Consider the following 21,121-nt stretch of genomic DNA (forward strand, 5'->3'; position numbering starts at 1 on the left):
CAGGATGATTTTTCAGACTCCTTCCTTTGGCAACAGGGCTTTTGAGTGCCACAGTGCCAGGACACTCACAGCATGACCCAGGATCAGGTCCCTGAGGAGCAGCCTGGTGGCTCCCTGCACACCAGCTCTTCCTCCAAGGCCACGGCAAACAGCAGCTGCGCTGCTCCAGACAGCCACAACTCAGCTATCACACAAATGTGCTTACAATGCTAACTGCTTATATCCTGCTCCATACCTTAGCAGAAAATCCTAAGAGGAAACTAGATGGAAGCAAATATAGCCATACCCCCAACAAGCTGTTCTGCACTCCTTCAGTGCACAGCCAGCCTCCAGCACGGTTTCCTATCTTCCTCAAGAGCTACTCTACCATGTAATTACAGGGGAAAACCTAACGGTCTTCTTTTCCCTGCATACCAGGTACATTTTCGTTTGTTTAGCCACAAACAAGCCTCTAAATCAATATATAGATTCCCATCATGGAGTCCAGGAGTAAACAAACTCATGCACACACTCCCTTGGCTCCTGCTTCAGCCTCTATCTCTCCCCTCTGCACCCACCAGCCTGAGCTGCTTCTGGAATAAAACTGTCTTTGGTGCTCAGACCCTAGGATTAGAACAAGATGACACATACACTTACTCTGAGGATCTGAACAATTGAACAGTCATTTAATTTCTTGCCATTCAGGTTAAAACAAGGAATGCTTGGGGGAACCCACTCCTGCTCAGTCCTGCCCAGCTACAAGCAGAGTCGTGGGGAGCCACAGCTCCCTTAGCTAGGCTACACTTTGATGTTTAGAGCCACCTTTCACCCTAAAGCATCCTCATCAGCCCCTCCAGATTTCCCACGAACCATCCAGGGAGCACAGAGGGACACAGCACAGCCCAAGTGCAACACACACCACACCCCCTTCCCCCAGAGATGCAGGAGGGGGCTCCTGCTCTCTGGGGACCCTGGGAGAACTCATCAGGTGGCTGCCCACAAGCCCCTGACTTCTTGCTTTCCAACCAAAATAAAGCCTGCTAACACAACAGTTGTGGGCAAGGCCTTGCCATGCCTTTGTAGGCCGTGCTTAAGCAGCAAACAAAAGTGTCTTTCGTTTATCTATTTATTTTTGGCACAGAGGAACGGCTGGGGTCAAAGCCAGTCCCATTCTCAAGCTGTTCTTTGTTCTCCAGTTTATCCAATACCCCCAATCCCTCTCCTCACCCTCCCACCTCCCCCTCTCCATTTTACCACAGGTCTTAAAAATTAAGCTGTGCATGAAACCAAACACCACACTTGAACATGGCCCAGCAAATGCTCTCCATGGTCACAGAAGGATCCTAATTGACCATAAAAAATGGATAAGAGCAGTGTGCCCTTATATGGGCAGAGGCTAGACAAGCATCTGACACAAACATCATTTTTAAAGAAAAAATAATATTTATTTGCAATATAAACAAAGTCCCAATATTGGATCAGTATATATAGGGTCACTAATTTTCCTTCATAACTCAGAAAGCAGAACCATTCCTCACTAACAAGCTCTCATTTGTACTAATCAGAAGATGCATCTTATTTTTTTCCTTTAAAGAATAAAGACCACTAACAGCACAGGAAGCCTTTACAAACCAGCTTAGCTGTAATACAATACAGATGCACTGTCAAAAAATCCCTGAAAAAATAAATTCCTCCATGAGGTAAGATGCAATTAGGATATTCTCAATTTTCTCACTCACAACCGTACGCCCACTCTCCCTTCCAATGACCCACGATCCCAACATTGTGGCAAACAAAACCCAACAAACAAACAAAAAACAACCAGAAAACAAGAAACAGAAGCTCATTCCAACATTCTGATAACATCTTTAACAAAAACAACAGTTTCAGGATGTGACAGCGTCAAACATTCCTCCAGATGGAGACTTTTTTTTATTATTTTTTCTTTTTCTTGAAAAAAGTACAAAAAACTGGATATTTAGAAAAAAATCCGTGGCTTTTTTTTTTTTTTTTCAGTTACATGAGAGTTAAAGTGGACAGGGAGGGGGGAGAAAGGAGGGACTACATTGCAGCCAATAAAGAAATCTCCAAATCCGTTCTGCCCTCCTCCCAGAAATTATTACCACTTCCTCCCCTCCCAGCCTGGTAAAAGGAGTTTGCCAAACACTAGCCAGAAATACATACAAGTCTTCTCAGAATAGAAGGCACAGCATAAAGTTATTCGAAAGAGGAAGAAAAAAAATCAGAACCTCTGCTGAAAGCTCCAATCATCTCAGAATTTGCCAGTTAATATATATATTCATATATATATATATATATATAAAAATTCTCTGTTACAATGCTCTCCTCATTTCCACACCTCTTCACTCCCCTCACGCGCTCCGTGCGTGACGATTGAGTCCTGTCCCGCCACACAATCCTCGCTCTGCTCCAGGCGCTCGCTGCCTTTCCCCTCCACCCCGCACACATGGGAAAGAATCCAGTGTGCACAAGAAACGCCAGCATCGCAACTACCTTCTGGACTCAGGAAGCTGGAATGGTTTCGGGCCAACTGGATGACGTTAAGTCAGTCAACAGGCAGCAGAGAATGAAGCCGGGCTCAGTCATGCTTCTACCAGCTCTGGAGGCTACAAGAGTTTTACCTCTGGCAATAGCAAACTGTTTTTGGCAGGGGTGGCATTAAAAAAAAGCTTGCGGCTTAGTCACCTTGGCTGAATCAGTGCAGAGTTTGTGATTGTGAGTGCAGGAGTGGTGAAGGGGTTGCGTTCAAGCCCAACTGGCCTTCACACATAACAAAGCTTCCTACCAGATGCTAACAACAACAACAGCAGCATGTATCTCTCTCTGGAGTACCCAGTAATATGCCAGGACATACCAAGGCTTCACAAAGTGTGCAAAATGCATTTGGTCAATATAAACATTTGATTAAAAAAAATAATAAATGATCAAACAAGAAACAGAATAAAATACTGGTTTTGCAACCTCGTCTGTACAAACAGTCAAGAACTTACATACTTAAAAAGAGTTTGAACCCAAAGCTCGAGTAAGATCTACCTTTTCTTATTCTTTTTTAAATCAAAAAAAGTAAACTTGGGTTTTAAAACAGTCTTGGCCCAACACCTTTTGTTCAAGGTTTCCAAGTGCATAAATCTCCTCATTTTCCACAGCAAGCTAACCCCCGGTAGCTCTTCACACGTGTGCGTGTTCTGACAGTCCCAATGCACCCAGGAAAGCGGTTATTGCCTGTGACAGCTGCGTTCGAAACGCTGTAACATCGCCCGTGTTAAATAACCCCCTGTAAAAACACTACCTCTTCAAACCACTTGGATCAGGATACTAGTGAGCGGCATTAGCCTTCGTAAAGCAGCAATCAGGCACCTCTGCCCAGAGAAGCTACTCATCTCAGAGCTGCCTGGCAAGACAGATATTTTCGTAAGAGTTGAAATACTCAAGAGAAGCGATTCGATGCTCAAGTTCCCGACCAGGCAGCGTCCTCTTCATGTGGACTCCAGAGTGTTCAGCTGGAACAGGTTGTGGTTGGTGGGGGTGGTGAAGTAGAGCTGTTCACTGGGCGAGCGGTTGTCACAGGGGCTGTTGAGTCCCAGAGTCCTCTCAAAGTCCAGGAGTTGGCCCATGAAGTTAAAGTTTGGGGAAATGTTGGATTTTTTCCTTTTTACAAAGTCATAGGCATCGTTCAGGGACAAGTTGAGTTTTTGCATCAAGTAGGCGACAGTGACTGTTACAGACCGGCTGATGCCAGCGAGGCAGTGAACAAGGATCCCACACTTCTTGGAACGGGCCTCATCTGAAACAAGACAAGGGGAAGGGGGAGTCTATTATTCTGCACCAAAAACACGTGGCTTTGGAGCAGGGCCAGGTGGCAGCCGCGAGCTCCTAGCACCACGACAACTGCCAGAACTGGATCCCCTGTCCCTAGTGACACCATCCCATGTTCCTCTGACACCCACATCTCTCTCCACAGGGCTCCTGAGATATTCCCACTGCATGGCAAAGCTGTACATCCCCAGCAAGGGCAATCATCTCACATGCTTGAGAGGTATGAATCAAGTCTAGCAACACATCCCTTGCCTCAGGATCATCAGTACCCTCTACTCAGAGAGCTGGAGTAACGCACAGGAGGCAGATGGAGCTGGAGACAACAGCTCCAGGGAGATGCTGGTGGTTGGGCACAGCACACCCACCTCAACACCAGCTAAACCAGGGAAGGCTGTGCACTCAGGGCAAGGCTGCAGCCCAGCAGCACATGAGTTACTCTCTTCTCCTGTTCTTGTCCTCCTTCCACTAGAAAGTTACATGAATGCAGCCAATGCCAATTTAAGCAGAGTCTGAAGTGCAGGAACTTCCCTTATTGTGAAATTGTTCTTTAGGATCGACAGAAATGCACTTCACTACAAACAAATGCTTGTGTTGGAGGAGACTCTCAGGATGAATGGTAGCGGGAAGCAGGAATGCAGGCTGGACTGAAAAATGGCGAGAGAACAGCGGCGAAATTTCCCCTCCCTTGCCACCGACTGAAAAGCACACACACACTCATTGTCTCTTGCGCAGCCGGAACAGCGTGATCCCTTTATGAATTGACATCTCAGTGCTGAAAGAGGGACACGCCACTGAGAGCACTGAATGCACGCAAGTACCCAGCGCTGCTTTTACTTCTGGGCAGCCTTATTTGAAGTCAGTCGTTTGACTGAGAGCTTGGTGGGGAGCGAAAAGGTGGCAGGAGAAAGAGGATCCTCGGGCAAAGCCTGAGGTAAGAGACACTCTGGCACCGTAAGTGCAGGGAAGGGCAAAGAAGATGCAGGCAAAACAAAAATCCAGACCCAAGCTGCAACAGGTTTTCTGCCCAGCCTCAAAAACCAGGCAAGAATTTCCAGTAGGGTGGGCAATCACCACCCAGTGTACCCAGCCCTCCCCCCAGGCTCTCCCATTCAACATTTTTCCAGACATTTTTGCCTTTCATCTGACCTGCACAGCATTTCTTGGTGTTTGGTTTTAGAGTGAGGTAATCCTCCATTTCCTGTCATTAACTGGAAAGCACAAGCTCAGTGTTCACAGAGACATCGGCTGACTGGAGCAGACAGATCCCAAATGCCACATGTCAGCAGGGACACTGTGCCTCACCCCTGACGTTTAACACCGTGCTCATGCAGGAAGTGCAGACGGGACATCAGACAGGTCCCTGTTGCCACACTGAAGCAGCGGCTTCTGACCACAGTTGTGTTACTAGAGGGCAGAAGCTGGGGGCAAAGGAGAGCATGTGGGAACCATGGTTTCTGACAGCTCAAGAGCAGCCAAGGATCCACCACTGCTCTGCCCCATTTCAGGCCTTACAGCACAGCAAGCGGCAAGCCATGGGGTGTGAAACAGGCAACACCGAAAGGGGCTGCACAGGCTTCAGTCTGCAGGTAAAGGTCCCCCTCTCCTTTACCTATACAAGTGTTTTTAATCAAACATGAAGCCATAGGACTTTTAATAGTTAACGGTGATATTACTGCCTATGCCATTCACCCCCATAAAACAGAGCTGATTAGGCTAATGACTATCGTAAGCAAACAGCACAGGTCAAGCTGGAAGTGTACATCCCTGTTCAGCCCAATATATGCTTCCCACAGAATAAGAAGCAATTCTCAAAGTCAAGGCTGGCCTGAGAGAAGAGATCTTCCTTCCTTAACCCCACCACCATCAGCCAAAACTGTCGCAGGGGCTGTCTGTAGAGCAGTTTTTCCATCCAAACTCTGCAGTGTAATTATAATCACTAACTCATTGTGTTGACACTTACCTTAGAAGTATCCATACAAGAAGTTAGTTATGCTAGGGTGACTTACAGCAGGATCCCAACTAGACTAGCAAATCCCCTTGGGAAAAGAAAACGCACACACTCCCTGATTCTAACCACATTTGGGGCTAAGGAATTGCTGGAACCAGTCACACTAATGCAGCTCCCATCAACATTTCCGAGCAGAGCAGTCAAAGGAGCTCCCCACTGCCTGGGTTCAGCTATTTCACACCAGTGCAAATCCCCACACAAGGGCGAGAGGCAGCGGGGCCAGTCCGACCACTTGCAGGTAACTCAGCTGAGGTGCTGCAAGAAGGCTGAATTTTGGAAAGGGAGGCTTCCCTGAACCCAGCCAGGGTGACGTGCACCAGATGTGCCACCTCACAGCATGACACCCGGCTGCTAAGCTGATGCTGTGCCCCAGAGAGGTGAGGCTGGAGACAGCAGCAGCCCTGGGAAGCGGCACACCACATTCCCAAGCGGTGAGTATGAAAGGAGATGTTCTGCCAACTACCTACCAATGAAAGCAATGGCCTCGGGAAAGAACTGCGAGAGATTCTGGCTCCAGTGATCTGAGATGGGGATCTGCTTGTACTTGAACTCTCCGTCATGCTCAAACATGTTTGGCAGGTTAGGAGTCACATTCAGGATGTATTTAATGCCATATTTGCCCAGGACGTCCAAGTTGGTCGAATCTTTGGCACAGCCCAGGTACAGGTAAGGTAGGATCTGGACCGGAAAGGCAGGCTGATTGTTAGGGATGGGGCTCCCGTCCGACTCCGTGGCACTGCTGGGTTCCCTGTCGGATTCGCCATCCGAGCAGTCGGAACTTATCCGCAGCCCTCCCAGGCCAAGGACCGATGCTGGGGGAGAGTTGCTGGGTGAGGAGCTGTCAAGGTTTGTCTCGCAGTGCTCAGAATATTCAGTCTGAAACTTGTTAAAGCCACCTGGGAAGAGGGAAAGGAGAGAGGGAAGGGGAGAGGCAGAGAGAAAGAAAAAGGATTATTCTTCAGAATGGGAAATCCTTCTACCTGTGAATGTATGTATGTTACTCAAAGTCTTTACCAGCAAAAAGTTGTCATCCCTTCAACTTCACACCAAGAAAAGCATCTCCCTGCTCCCTCATCTTCCCTGGGCAGACTGATACTGAGCAAACAGGTCCCAGGAGACCAGAGAGTGGTTCTTACAAAGTTCAATATTGCTAGTGAAAAATAGGAGCCAAATCTCAACCACAAAAGAAAGAAACACTCACAAATAAAATCAATGTCAAGACACAATCTCGCCTTGTTAGCTTCTCAAAAGTATGGGTCTGGGGCAGTTTAGGCAAGAGCTATTATGCCACTTAGACAAATACAAAAGTATCCGTGTCTGAAAAGACAGATCAAGGGCAACCACCACATACTCACCCCAGGCACTAAAACCCAACGAAATAATTCATCTCCAAGCAGGAAAAAAGACCCTAAGTTTTGCCACAGAGTGATCCTCACAACTAGCAAATCACTGCAAATAGGTTTTGCAACAGAGCAGTGTCACAGATTCGTTCTTCACCCAAACCACAGCAGGAGTGCAAAGGGATGGGACCCTTCACGTCTGCCCCTAAGTCTTTCTCTCCAGCTCTTCAGCTCAGCAGCTTGGGACAGGGAAGCAAAAACCCCACCGATCTACCTTCTCTCCAGGCTGTATTAAAGTGAAGCTCAGCCATCGGGATCTGACACTGACAAATGGTTTAATTAGAAAGGGCTCCTGGAAACTTCGTTAGTGGGTTCAGCGGTTGTGGCGGGGTCACTGAGCAGGACAGACAGCTCCCTGCCACATCCATTCATGAAAAAGGCTCGTCCTCGCCCTCCTCCTCCCCCCGCGCCGCCAGACAGCGCCGAGGAGCCATTTTGGAATTTTAATTGGAAACATTTCCCACCGAGGCTCCCGGAAAAAGGCAGAGAAAGGGGCTCAGCTCCTCCCCTGCCCATCGGGGAGAGCTTAGAACTAACTTAAAAGCCGCTCCGTCCTGCGCGGGATGAGGACGACGGGGAGAGAAGCGGGAATGCTAAGCGAGGGAGCAACGGAGCCCATGGGGAAACCCCACACCGGGATGGGATGATGGGATGGGAGACTCGCCCACGGGCAGGGATCGGAGGGTCGAGGGGGGAATGGGATCAACCCCTGTGCTGGCCCCCCACCATGTTTTCGAAGGAGGCGTGTGCGGGCTGCGCAGCGCTAGCGGCTGGTCCCCAAATACCTGCCTGTCCCCCTGCCACCCCACCCCGCTACCAGGGCTTCCCCGGCTCCCCAAAAAAGGTCTATCAAGGAACAGCCGTGTTTTTTAAAGAGCCGCAAGTGGCAACTTTCTTGACCGTTCTCCCCCAAACACGCTCCCCCGCTCTCCTGTTATTCCTGCCTCAAACCCGCCACCCAGCGACCGGACTGGGAGCATTGGGAGGATGGGAAAGGTCCCAGCAGCCCAGCTATGGGCTCTGCTCAACCCGCTGTGATCTTTCAAAACGGCAAAAAACACCCCAAAAACCAAAGCCCCCAAAGCACCCGCGGCCTTCACAGAGGGGCGTGTGCGGGGTGCGGGGCTCGGCTCCCCCGCAGCGCAGCTCCCCATCACCCTGCCCCGGGGGAGCAGCCGAGCTGCGCCCTCCCAGACCCGCTGCACTGCCTGGCAAAGGGGGAGGAAAACCCAAGCGCTTGCTTTTTCGTTGTGGAGGGAGGTAAAATAAAAATATGGGAGGGCTCTCCTGTCCCCCAGAATCCGGCCATCCCTTCCGGAGGGGCTGGAGAGGAGCCTGGCGCCGGCGCGGGGAATCCTGCAAGGCTCCCTCCAGGGAGCGGAGGTGAGAGGCGCCCGGCGCTGCCCAGCCGGGGTCGGCTCGGGATGGGGCAGCGCTGGAGGGGCCGCGCCGGCGGCGGTGCTGGGGGGCTCCTCCCGCCGCTACCGGGGGAGGCGACGCAGGAAGAAGCGGGGCGCTCCCGGCCGCTTCCAGCCTGCGACCATTTTGTGCGGGGGATTAAAGCGGGATGGAGAGGAGGGGGAAAAAAATATAGAGAAAAATAAAAATAAATCAGGCAGAGGGGATGAGGGAAGGAAGCAAAACAAGCCAGCCACCTCCGTCCGGCCAGGGGATGGGCACTCCGGGGATGCAGCGGCCGGCCAGGGGCTGCGCAGGGGGACACGGACATAGGCTGCGGGAGCGGGACGGGGCTGGAGAGAAGGCGAGGGGCACCTCACCTTTCAGGTAATAGGCTTTGCAGCCGTCATCGCGCAGCTTCTGGAGCAGGAGCCCCAGGACGGAGGTGGCGGCACCGCTGTCCTGCCAGTCGGCGGTGGCCTCGTCGTAGAGCAGCACGGTGTCGGCCTTGCAGCGCTTAACGAAGCGCTCCTTGTCCTCGTGGTTGGGGATGATGGAGCGGATGGGCAGGTTGCCCTTCTTGAGGCGGCGCAGCATGAGCCCGGGGATGGCCAGGTTGATGGCCGTCTCGATGTGCGAGCTCTCGAAAAGCTCGTGGGGGCGGCAGTCGAGCAGCAGCAGCGAGCGGCCGCCGCCCGACTCCAGCTCCTCCTGCAGCCACTCCGCGCTCTTGCACGGCATCGCCGCAGCCATGGGCGCCCGCGGGGAGCTCCCCCAGACCTGCGTTTTCATGGGGCTCGGCAGCGGCGGCCGCCAGCGCCCGACCCGCCGGCCACCCACGCGGCGTCCGGACGCGGCCCCGCTCCGCTGGGTCGGTCTTGCGCTGCGCCGGACGCGGCTCCGCTCGGCACGGCCGCGGGTACGCGGTGTTCTGCGGCCCGGAGCGCGGCGGCCCCCGCTCTGCCCTACGCGCTGCGCCCCATCCCGGCGGCCTCAATTAAAGCGAGGCTTCGCCGGCGGCTCGGCGTGTCATGCCTCGGGAGGCGGGGCGGCGGCGGGGCCGAGCGGCTCAGCCCCGCCCGGCGCGGCGCGGCGCGGAGCGGCCGGAGCGGCACCGCGCACACGCACCCGAGCGCCGGCCCCGCCCCCCCGCGCGGCCCCGCCCCCCGCGGCCCCGCAGCCAATGAAGCGCGGCGGAGGGAGCGGGGCAGCCCAGCATGGGCAGGGGCGGGGCCGCGGCGGGGGCAGAGCGCGGGAAGGGCCGCGGGAGCCGCGGGAGCCGCGGGAGCCGCGGAGCCGGGCACGCCCCGCCCCGCCCCGCCCCGCCCCGCCCCGCCGGGGCTGCCCCCGCAGCCCTCCCCCGGACCCCGCGCTGAAGTGTAATAGAAAGGTCAGGCAGCGAAGTGTCCCGGTCCACGGGCCGGCGGGTGTGGAGGCCCGCGTGGGTTTTGAGTGGGTCGTGCCCAGCCCCGTTTGGTCTTTGACAGGAACTCACAGTTCCAAAATAAAATCGACTGAGACTCATTAAGCCTCCGCATTCCCTTTCGTTCTCAGAATGAGCTACAACATAGATGTTTTTATCTGTGCATCCTTGTTTATTTTTAGAGTATCTTCCCTGATGGTATCCACTACTATAAATACAAACCTTTTGTGCTGCAACATTAACATTTCAAGACAGGAATGTAACTGGAGGCACCCTTTGGTTTTCTTCCATCTTTTACATTCCCTTTCATGTGAATCAGTCCTCTGGTACCAGAAGTTTTCCATGCCTCACACAAACTGTTCCTATTACAAAATAGATTTGATCTTTCTCTTTTTAATGAGCAGGATGACATTAAAAACGTGGTTCCGTATGAGCCACTTCTACTGCAATCTATTTTCACCATGCAGGCAGTCAAACATTGGTGGATTGCTCAGAGAGGTTGTGCAATCTCCATCCTCACTCATTTTCAAGCTCCAACTCAATACATCCCCAAGTAACCTGGCCTGACCCCAGGGATGACCCAGCTTTCAACCAGAGGTTTGACTGGAGCTCTTCTGTGGTCCCTTCTCACATGGGTTATCCTACAAGCCCTTGCTCTCCAAATTCCTTGTGAGTATGACTGGGAACCATTCCTTCTCCACAGTCTGGGACAGATGAGCAATTCCATTCTTTTCTCCCTAACTTCTCATCTCTTTAGCCTCTTAATATAAACTTTGTCAGCACACTCTGTTTTGAAGGGAAGAGGCAGGGTCTGTTTCACCAGCAGATTCCCAGGCTCAGCCACCTGACTAGGTCTCCTCAGGTTTTTTTCCCAAATGGCTGAATTTCAAGAACTGGGCTGTAATTGTGTAACAGGAAAGATATTGCTCCTGAAACACTCCCCCACATGCAAACAAACACGTGCACACACAGAGGCTTAGTTGTAATGTTGTTGAAAACTGTGCTGTTCAAATGACATTGTCTCTAGGCAAAACTTCAAATTGATTAGTATTTGAAGATACTTCTCTTCTGGTCAAAATCTGCTTTTCTGAAAGCCAAGATCTACTACTGAAACCATTACAGAGCCACTGTCTCCTCGGTGGTCTTCTTTATACCGTCAACACATAAAATATCCCAAGAGAGCTGCATTCCTGTGTCTTTAGTACAAAAGCAGCACTCGGATGTGCAGGGGTCCCTGCCTCCTTTTAGTCTAATTCCTAAGGCTGGATACTAATGAAAATACCAACTTAAGACAGCATTTGAGCACATGCTTAACTTTGAGCACAACGAGCATCTCATTGCAAAACACTCCATGATTTCAGCGGGACCGCGCTCTGAACCATTCATGGATTTCATTGGCATCAGCAAAATAAATGTCTTGTTCTACATCGCTTTTTTTGTGACTCAAGTGTGCCCAAGAAAGCGGAACAGCAGAAGCTGTCCACTTCCCCTTGCCCAGTTTATTTTTACCACTGGTTGCTGTGGGAAGCTATTGTGATTCAGTGTGGCAGTAGGAAGTTCCTAACACTGCTCTTTGCAGCAGAGGATGTTGAGGTTCTTATGCAAGCCACAGGCACAGTGAAAATAGCTGACCTTTCAGAATGTTTATCGAAGCACCTTCAGTACACAAGGGGAACAGCAGCGGCTTGTGCAAAGAACTAAAATCTGGGTCTAAAGTCGCTGTTGTGCTGAAAACACCCCAGAAATCTTTACAGGGATCCTTTTTGGTGCTGGGAGGGAGGCAGGTGTAGCCGCCAGCGTGTGGTCCTGTGAAACCAGAAGAGAAACGTTTCACCTCCGTTCTGCGGTCGCATCAGCAACCACATAAGTTTCGGGACAGGCTCCGGACGCGTCACCTGCAGAGACAAGACCAAATTTCGCCCTGAGAAGGGTCAAAGCAAAATAGTGTCACTTAACAGCAGGGTGACATCCTCTGCCTGCCCAGCCAGGACCTGAGGGACACTGCAAGAGCTTCCCCTTGCTTCTGCCTGCTCCTGGCTCCCTGGGGTAGGGGTCATCCCTGTGAGCGCCCCTGGATCCGGCGGGCAGGGCGGGCACGGGCGCGGGCAGGGGCAGCGGTCGGTGCCAGCCCGTCTCCGTGCTGCCCTCTGGAGTCAGCCGCTCCAAAGTGCGCCTCCTGCCAGGCTCCGGGGACTGACGTCCAGGCGGGTGCCTCCCGTCAGAGAAAAAAATCCCTGCTCTGCAGAGAGCTGTGGGCATTCCCCCAAATCCCTGCCACGGAGAAGGCACCTCGACCCCACAAGGTTGCCTTAGACATGGCTTGCAGGCTGGGGCCAGGACAGGGTGTGCCAGCCCCTCCTTCAGCCCAGCACGGCTGGCAGGGGCTCAGGGATGGTGGTGGTGTTCATCTCCTCCTGTATGAGGCTTTGCTGACAGGCAGAAGATCAACACATGTCCAGAAATGGGCAGCTTCCAGCTCGGCTCCCAAAAGCCCCAAGTGCTTGTGACAAGGACAGCACAAAGTAATAACCACTCTACATGTGGATTCATAAAATCATAGAATATCCTGAGTTGGAAAGGACCCACAGGGATCACTGAGCCCAGCTTTGTCCTGCACGGGACCATCCCAAGAATCCCACCATGTGCCTGAGAGCATTGTCCAAACCCTTCTTGAACCCCAGCAGGTTTGGTGCCATGACCACTGCCCTGGAGAGCCTGGGGCTTGCCATCATCCCCACACCATCCTACCAGATCTGATCCCGGGTTTCTAATATGGGTTGTGTGCACCTCTCTGGCTGTTTTTCTGCTTTCTCTCCTCCAACAGTCCTTCTCCTTGATGCCCAGTGCAGTGGCCAGGCAGCTTCCCCGTGCCCACAGCCCCATCTTGCTGGCTTGGCTTCAGAGTGCTTTTTTCTTCATCTGTCCCCATCTCCTGTGATGCCGGTGCAGATGCCATCTCAGGTTCCTCATTCCATCACCACCACCTCTCTTCTCCCAGATTCTCTGGCTGCAGAGCCCACAGGCTGTTTTGGTGTTTTAGAAACAAAGACCATGAGTCCTGGCAGAACATAAGGTAAGTGCACTGTTAGCAGATGTCTGCCCAAAACCCACTCCAGGCCCTGGCAGCCCCTGCAGAGGCATCGCTCCCAAGAATGTGACAGACCCTACTTTGAGCCAAGGGGGGAGGCAAGATGTGAGTAAAGGGCAGAAGGTGTCACACCCCAATGGGATACATGGTACTACCTACAGCTTAGGGGACGCAGGGGTGCCTAAGGATTTGAAGAGTAAAGCAAATTAGAAGCTGGTCAGAAGTTAATATGTATTTTCTTAAAAATGAATCTCTGAAAAGCTTTTTCCTTTTTCACATGAACTTTCTCCACAACATTTCACCCCAAAAGATTTTCCTTCCAGTCTCTCCCCCAACAAATCTGGGCTGCAGCAGCTAAACTGTCATAGAACTTACCTTCTCACCGCTCATCAGCTGTTTGCTACATCTAATAAGAGGTATCAGGTATGATTGGTGGCACAGATACCAATCCATAAAGCTGTTGAGCTCCTTCTAGAAGGAGTCCTCACCTGTCTTAGGTGCCTGTGGTCAAATATCCATCAGTACCAAGAGAGGAAGCACCTTCCTGGACTGGCAGCTCAAAGCAGTGTTTTGTGAGCAGGATTTCAGCTGGGAATTTGCTCAGGTAACCTGGGCCCCCAGGCCAGCTTCTGTTTTGCTCTGTGATGTTGAGTGAAATCACAGTTTTCTGTACTGCACTCTTCCCATCTGTAGAATGGGGCTGATACCTCCCATCACCTTTGCAAGCGTTTGGGTGCTAAGGAACCAGGCAGGTGGGCTGGTGTGATGTTAACATCCTCTTGCAGTGCTGAATTTCTGGGACTGAATCACTTTTTCCTGTCTTTAAAAAAAAATTTTAAAAAAGGCTTTTTATTTAACTTCAGCTTCCCTTCCTAATTATTTAATGTAGTAGGAGTTATTTTGTCAGGAAAGGGCACTTGTTGATGGTTTATCCCATGTTTCATTAATGCATGTAAGAGGTTAACTCCTGGTAGAGAAACAGATGCATGGTTTTAACAGGGAAAAAAAAAAAAGCCCCAATTTTACTTTCTACTCCTGCACTAATTTGTGACTATTTTTATCAATGTTAACACTGAGCCAGGGTAAAAATACTCCCTAGAAAGTTTAGAATTTACATTTGTCTTCATATATATTCAGCAGAAATCCAGCTCCCCAGCCTCCGCACTGCCTAATCTGGACTCATTAACTTCACCCGCCCCCGAGAAAAATGTCAGATGACTTTGGCCTGGCGAAGCCCTTCACCCACAAACGCTCAGCAGGAGGGTCCAAGTCTCCTGTCTGCAGCAAACCATCCCCGTGGAGCATCAGCTCTGGCCCTGCAGGCATCCAGCTCAGCCATGGGAACAGATTCACCCTTCCTAACACAGCCCTGCCTCAGGGCAAAGTCTCCATTGCTGGGCTCCATCCCACGAGGATGCTGAGTCCTGGAAGCATCTTCCACACGGCAAGGCAGATGGATGGGGGCTGGGGAAGAAGCACCACAAGGAGAAACCTTTGTGAAGCATCTCGTGAAGCACAAGGCAGCCACAAGCACATGGAACTGGCCTCGCCAGGTCCTGGGATGGTGCCATTTTTCTTCCATTAAATGGACATAACATTTGACTCTCTGAGATGCATTTTTGCTGCACAGCTGGAGATTTTCATGTCAATGTGTCAGTGAACTCTGCTCTAAAGACCACAAAATTGTTCTCTGGCAGGCTCCTGCAGAAGAAGCAAACCATCCCCTCCTGTGCAAAAGCCAGAAGGCACAAGCAGTGTCTGGGCAGCCCGGGGCTGTTACCACCTCAAAATGGTCACAGCAGCCCAGAGGGACTGAGGCTGGAGTTCCCTCTGAGGAGCATCCAGTCCATCTCATGTCTCACAGCAGCATCTCTTAGGGCAAGTACTGCACCTACTATTGGGTATCCCAGTATCTCCAAGGATGGAGACTCCACACCTTCTCCAGGCAAGCTGGTGCAGTATTTGACCACCCTCACAGTGGAAAAGTGAACTGATGCGTCCTGTGCTTCAATTTGTTCCCATTACCCTCACTGGCCACCCAGGAAGAGTCTGGCTCCACTTTCAGGATCTGAGGAAACCCCTGCATTTTTACGGAAAGGGATGTGTTCTCTATGAAACCCAGGAGATTTCGAAAGGGGGCTCATGTTTAAGCAGGAGCCAAGAACCCAGAGGCTCCACCAGCAAGGGAGGGCAGCTCCAATCTAATTAAACTGGGAAAACATCCTTAAGCAACACTATTTCCTTTCTTCCTTGCCTCACTTCCTGGGCTCCAGGCTCCTTCCAGAGGAAGAACTGGAGAATAATTTTTATCCTTTTAGCAGTGAGTTTTAAATGAGGAGGTCTGGAAGCCGTGTGTAACCTCCCTTAGAAAATCCCCCCTGCCCCTGCAGAGGACCAGAGGAGGGGGAAGCTCCAGTGCTCCCCTTGGAATGAGACCCTCCAGAGTCTGTCACTGCAGTGATGGAGTAGGCCAGGATATTTATGGGACTTAAGAAGCCAATAACATCTACTCTCAAGCCAGTCTCAGGCATGTGTTGGACACAGCCTGCACAATGAGGAGTTCAATACAGACCTCCGTATCCCATTGATAAGCATTCGTCCTTTTGTGTGCCAGAAAAGCCCTTCCTCCTTAGAGAAGAGCCAAGCAAGAGAGGGATGGCCCCAGACATGGAGTGCAGGAGCTGTTGATGCTATCTGAACCCTGGCCCTTGGCTCTGCTCGGCTCCATCGCCTCCCTGGCCCCGCAGATCCGGCACCTGGCCCGCCCCACGCACCCGTCAGTTCCTCGGCAGCTTCTCTAAGCAGACGGGCTGTTTGCAAGAAGCAATTTCCTGCAGAGGAAGATTTTTTTTCCAAGGAGCCTAAGTGGGGAGCTTCCTGGTGCAGGCTTTTCACAGGAAACCATTGTGAAAGCAGCTTTGCCACCCACCAGGAAGGGCTGTCCCTGAGCAGGCTGCACCCAGCTCTGTGCCCCCAACCCAGCTTCCCAGTACATGCCCAGGGGGTGACTTCTGTGCCCCTCACCCATCTCCCCCAAGCTGCTGCTGGGATGCTGACTTGGAGACGGGGAAGCAGCCGGACGGTGAAGATCTGGACTGGGTGCAGGCAGTGCAGAGCCTCCCAGGGAAGGTCCTGCATGACTTCTCCAGTGCCCAGCATGTCCCTCTGGTGAGAGAAGGTGTGGGAGAAGGTGAGAGAAGCTGAGAGAAGACATAAGACTTCACCAAACTTTGGCTCACCAGCTTTTGCATTCTCCATCTTCACTATGCTGCTGGGTCTGATTTCAAGCAGGGCCACCAACTACCAGGACAGGCTTCTCCCCACACGGAGCTGGGTGGTCACTGCTCCTCAGCCTGCTTCTGGGAGGCACCTGGGTTTCTGGGTGCTCCTCTGAAATGCAAACCTGCCAGGACTTCTTCCCACTGCTGCAAGGGTGGGGCCGCCCAGCTGAGTCCTACCATGGTGGAGCCAGGGCAGTCCCAGTGGCTTTAGTAGAGCTGCCTGGGATTTACACCAGAGCACATCAGAGGCAGCCTCAGCACCGTGGCAGTGCCTCACAGCCCTGGCTATCAGTGAAACCCCAAAATGCACCAGTTAAACCCTCAGCCAACACAGACACTGGGGCAGCAGGTTGCACTGTGCTGCTGCTTCTCACCATGGGTGGCTTTAAAGTCAATTATTGTTCATATCCTTTTATTCCAATGAGCTGTGTGCAGGTCTCCCAGCCACTGCATGTTCCCCACAGTGCTGCTTTTCATTCAGGGAATTGGTCTGGTTTGGGTGTATTTGGTGGCTATGGGTGGACAGGTAGCTCAGGCTCCTGCCCTATTTTGAGCTTTCACCACCTGTGCTGTGGCAGCACTGCTCCCACATGGAGAAGTTCTGCTGTACATCTGTGAAGATGCTCTAGTGCCAGAGGTTTTTTCCTTGCACCAAATTCTCTGGTTTTGCAACTCCTCACTGCAATTAAAATAAAACTGAACAACTCCCAGGAAGCCATTTCTGTGAAGCATTTCAGGAGCAAGGGGCCGGTTCCTCTTTCAGAGCATCAAAAAACAAGTTCTATTTTCCTCCCAGTGTTAGCAATATTCAGCTGAGCCTTGCTCTTTTTCCCCCCAAAAAAGTTTAGTTTCCAGGAAACAGGACTTTATTTTGAACACAAAGAATCTCTTTGGCCAGCTTGACACTCCTGGGTATACTCACAAATTTGGATACACATATATGACCTACAAGAACGTGACCCAGTATAGTGGGAACTGAACCAGGTCTCAGGGAACAGTCTGGTCACTTCCCAACCCACCAGTGGCTTAATTGTGTGATCCTGGGCAGGTCCCTTCCCTCTGTCCGTGTCCTGCTTCCCAAGCCTTGAAATGGGGTTTAAGTTGCTTCATGCAGTACTTCGCTGGACCTCAGAGTTGGCAAGAAGTATCTGAAACACTCACAAGATGCCAATCTAGTTTCCGCCAATGGCAGCAGTGCTAGGTCAGAACAGATGGATCAAAACCTCCTTCCTCCTTCTCCCTTGGCCTGCTGGCAATGCTCTTCTTAATCCAGCCCATGATGATGTTGGCTGTGAGAAAGCCCCACTGGCTCACAGTCAGCTTGTTGTCCACCAGGACCTCCCAGGTCTTTACCTGTAAAGTTGTTTTCCAGCTGGCTGGCCCCCAGTTGTAGTGGTGAGTGGGGTTATTCCTCCTTGGGGGGAGGAGTTCCTATTCCCTTTGTTGGACTTCATAAAGCTCCTCTTTGCTCATTGAGGTCCTTGTGAATGGCACCCTGGAACATGCAAAGCCAGGGGAGCAGGGAGAGCTCACAGCATTTAATAGCTCAAGTGGTGGATCTGGGAGAAAAGGATGGATTGGAGATACACATCACTTCCCTTCTGACCACTGCCCACACCAGAGCGGGGACACCGGCCTGGGCACAGCCAGGGCACAGGGAAAGGGGGATCCTGGTGCCATCTCAGCACACACCGTGCCTGCCTGTCACTGTTCCTTCACTGGCCATCTGACAAAGTGAGGAAGCAGCACTCAGGGAAAGAGGTGACCGGGCAAATTTAAGCAAAGACATCCCAGGGAATGAGTCACCGGCTCTGCATAAGAAACCAGACTCCGCTCTGGAGGGAGAAGGGCAGCAGGAAAGAGGAACGCTCCTGGGAGACAGCTGCAGGATGATTAAAAGGCCTTCACTTGGACCTTGCATTGGAGACCCCCCTGCCATGGCAGCAGTGTGAGAGCAGAGCCCTGGGTGTGCTCACGGAGCAGCTGCTGCCCACGGGGACGTGGCGCTGGGAGCTCAGCGCCTCAGGGAGGCTGCTCCCAGGAGCAGGAGAAATCGCCCACCTAACCCAAGCTTTTCTCAGGAAAGGCTTGGCTCTGGTGGTGACATTTCTCATGGGAAATGTTATTTCCTTGAAAACCTCGGGTATGCAGGTGAACTCAAAGCTTTTAGCACAGTGGCACCAGACACACTGAGCTGGTTGAGTCAGAAGGTAATTTCCAATACATGTAAGGCAACTTCCAAGGACCAGAGTGCTTCATCGCCATGTTTTCCCGGTGAGAGCTTCAGTTGTTTTGCTTCTAAGAATCAGCCTTTTATTTACTGTTTTAGCTTATTTCCTCATGGAAAGCTTTTCATTTACTCCCCAGCATTACCTGTAGCTTTTAATCTGAGCAGGTGAAGGAGGTGGAAGAGGAACAGCTCTTCAGCAGCGGGGCCAGTGTGCCAGGAATGGTACTTTTTTTAAAGCTGTTCATAAAGATAACGAGACATGAAAAGGTTGAGTCAGGAGCGGGATCTTCTCTAGTTGGAAAGCACGAAACACAAGAGCGCTGCTGTCTCTTCTGCTGGGGCCCTGGCATTTGGGATGTTATTGCTCCCAGGGTTTGCCCTATGGAGCAGATGCCCCAGAAGGGCAGCCAAGGTGGACGGGTGGATGGCAGAGAACCTGCCAAGGGATTCACACCCATCCTAGAGGGGCTGCAAGGCCTCAAAGAGAGAAGAAAATCTGCCTGGAGAAAAAAATCTCAGAGCCCAGACTTGTTGGGTGAAAGGTGTTGGAAATGCAAATTGTTAATTTAAAGAACTGTGCCAGGAACCAGGGGTGCCAGGCTGAGCTGCTATCTGCTGCATCAGCTGCGAGCCTGGCTCGGGGTTTCAAAATAAAATTAGACTTGCAGTATATGTCTTTAAATATTTAAATTACTTTCAGTAATTCATATGGTGACATTTAAACAAAGTACACCAAGCAAACGGCTCCCAGTGCTAAAAGGAAATGTTTGCAGGTAATAATATTTAATTTAAAAGGGAACAGCTGATATCAAGGCAGAATCTTAATGCTGAATTCAACCTACATTTCTCTCTCAACCAAGCAGGGAAAAATAAATCCCCAGGCCTGCAAATGGTTAAACATGCAGAGTGGTGTGATCGAAGTGCTGGCCCCAGACACCCTAAAGAGCTGTGAATTACGGGGGTGCCCAAATAATTGCAGGATCGGGGCTGCTGTGCAGAGCAGCTTTGTGGGCTCCCAGAGGCGGGGATAAGCAGCTTCATGCTGGGAGGTGAGGACCACGGGGGCTTGGTGATGCCAACCCCTCCTGCCACACTCACCTGCCCTCCCACATCCTTCCTGGGCCCTTTGCTGTGAGTCTGTTCCAGAACTAAAGGGAAAATCCATCCTGAGTGCAAAAAAGCAAAACTCAATGAAGTCAACTCACACACAGGCGGCTTCGCCGTGGTGCTGCTGGCCAATTTGGAGAGCTTAGCTGGGTCTGTTACATCAGTCACACTGGATTTCATAACATCAGACATTTCAATGAGGGTGACTCATTCTCTCTTGAAGTGTATTGTATGTATGAGCAAAGATGATTAACTTTTGCTGAATGGTATGATTTCTCGGATGGGAACTGCTATTAATTAGGAGCGGATCTCAGATGTTCACAAACCCTGTTTTCATGGCCTACTTTGTATATTTTTCTCCATTATACTTGTTTTTTTAGCTCAGGATAAATATTAAAGTGCTCTTCCCTGCTATCTGGCACTAAAGCAGCCAGATGTCCAGCAAAGGCATCTGACTTTCATAGTCAGGCACGGCCCAGGGTTCAGTTCCTGTGGCCAAGCTGCAGCTACTTGCCCTAAAAAGCTCAGTTTTCACATTAAAAGCAAACAAAACAAAATAAAAGGGAGCTTCCAGCCAGCACAAGTGCAGCAGATAAAGTACCAAGGGAGGTAAAATAAGCACAAGTGGCTCAGAATGTAAAATCCAAAGAATTATCTTTTGTCATCCTCCCCTCAAATTTTCTTTATCCAAAGAAAATTGGGGGCTTATGCTAAGCTTGTGCTTCTGGCTGTTGAGGGTTGAGTTTTGGGGGTCAACAACACCAAGGGTCCTGAGGATAAAGAGTTTGCCAGGTTCAAGGAGGAAAATACCCTTTCATCTGTACTGGCTGCAAAGCTGGACAATTGACCAGGATAAGGGTCAGGGTGCTCAGTGGCTTCGACCACATCTGCAGCATCCAGCACTGTGGTCCTGCAGGAAGTGCCTGGAGACATTAAGACCAGCCAGCTTGGAAAAGCCAAAGGAGGCAGGCATGGGATGGGATGGAGTTGTCCTTCCCCACCCCAGGCAGTGCTGGGGGGATGCCAAGGAGCAGCCAGGCTGAAGCTGGGGACCCAACAGGTCAGTGTTTAACAGCCAGGCTATTCAGTGGTATCCTGCCACCACCTCATGATTCCCAGCATCTCCATCGGGATGACAAGGTCCCCTCCCAGATCCAGCCTATCAGCTCCCTCTGGTCCTATCCCATGGCACTGGCAGCGAGCAACACAACATCCCACAGAGCCAACCATCCCACCCTGCTGCAGCTCCATTGCTGTAAAACAGTCCTGGGAACAGACAAACTGTGGTCAGTCCCTCTGCCTGGCCAGCAGGAGCTGGAGGAAGTGTCCTGTTCTTGGTTCCTGGTGAGACACCACCGTGAAAGTCAACT

The 21,121-nt window shown here is 51.4% G+C and overlaps 2 protein-coding genes across 16 annotated transcripts in view; both read right to left on the reverse strand.

The window, feature by feature from the left end:
- Positions 1–1,399: 1,399 nt before the first annotated feature.
- Positions 1,400–9,640, reverse strand: DUSP7 (dual specificity phosphatase 7). The gene is made up of 3 exons (XM_039559054.1): positions 9,003–9,640; positions 6,292–6,720; positions 1,400–3,784 (listed from the first exon to the last, which is right to left on the reverse strand). The coding sequence occupies exons 1-3, from the start codon at positions 9,412–9,414 to the stop codon at positions 3,477–3,479; spliced, it is 1,149 nt and encodes a 382-aa protein (XP_039414988.1). The 5' UTR covers positions 9,415–9,640; the 3' UTR covers positions 1,400–3,476.
- A 554-nt stretch (positions 9,641–10,194) lies between these two features.
- POC1A (POC1 centriolar protein A) overlaps positions 10,195–21,121 on the reverse strand; it is an 89,851-nt gene continuing 78,924 nt past the window's right edge. For 11 of the 15 annotated variants that reach the window (XR_002043458.3, XR_002043455.3, XR_002043447.3 and 8 more), the window contains one exon: positions 17,263–18,881. The gene's annotated coding sequence lies outside the window, so the exon portion shown is untranslated. Of the gene's footprint in view, positions 11,941–12,793; positions 13,104–13,621; positions 13,954–17,262; positions 18,882–19,742; positions 19,811–21,121 lie in introns of those variants that run through there. The other 4 variants (XR_002043453.3, XR_002043456.3, XR_002043452.3 and 1 more) reach the window with 4 other exon arrangements.

Source organism: Corvus cornix, chromosome 12, assembly GCF_000738735.6.
Source record: "Corvus cornix cornix isolate S_Up_H32 chromosome 12, ASM73873v5, whole genome shotgun sequence".
NCBI classification, from domain to species: domain Eukaryota; kingdom Metazoa; phylum Chordata; class Aves; order Passeriformes; family Corvidae; genus Corvus; species Corvus cornix.

What these genes read in the sequence shown, in the direction of transcription:
- DUSP7 (XM_039559054.1), bottom strand. Translation starts at nt 9,414, where the DNA reads ATGAAAACGCAGGTCTGGGGGAGCTCCCCGCGGGCGCCCATGGCTGCG. An exon ending in CAAAGCCTATTACCTGAAAG is followed by an intron (nt 6,721 to 9,002) that starts GTGAGGTGCCCC and finishes CCCTCTTCCCAG; the next exon opens with GTGGCTTTAACAAGTTTCAG. An exon ending in CGAGGCCATTGCTTTCATTG is followed by an intron (nt 3,785 to 6,291) that starts GTAGGTAGTTGG and finishes GTCTTGTTTCAG; the next exon opens with ATGAGGCCCGTTCCAAGAAG.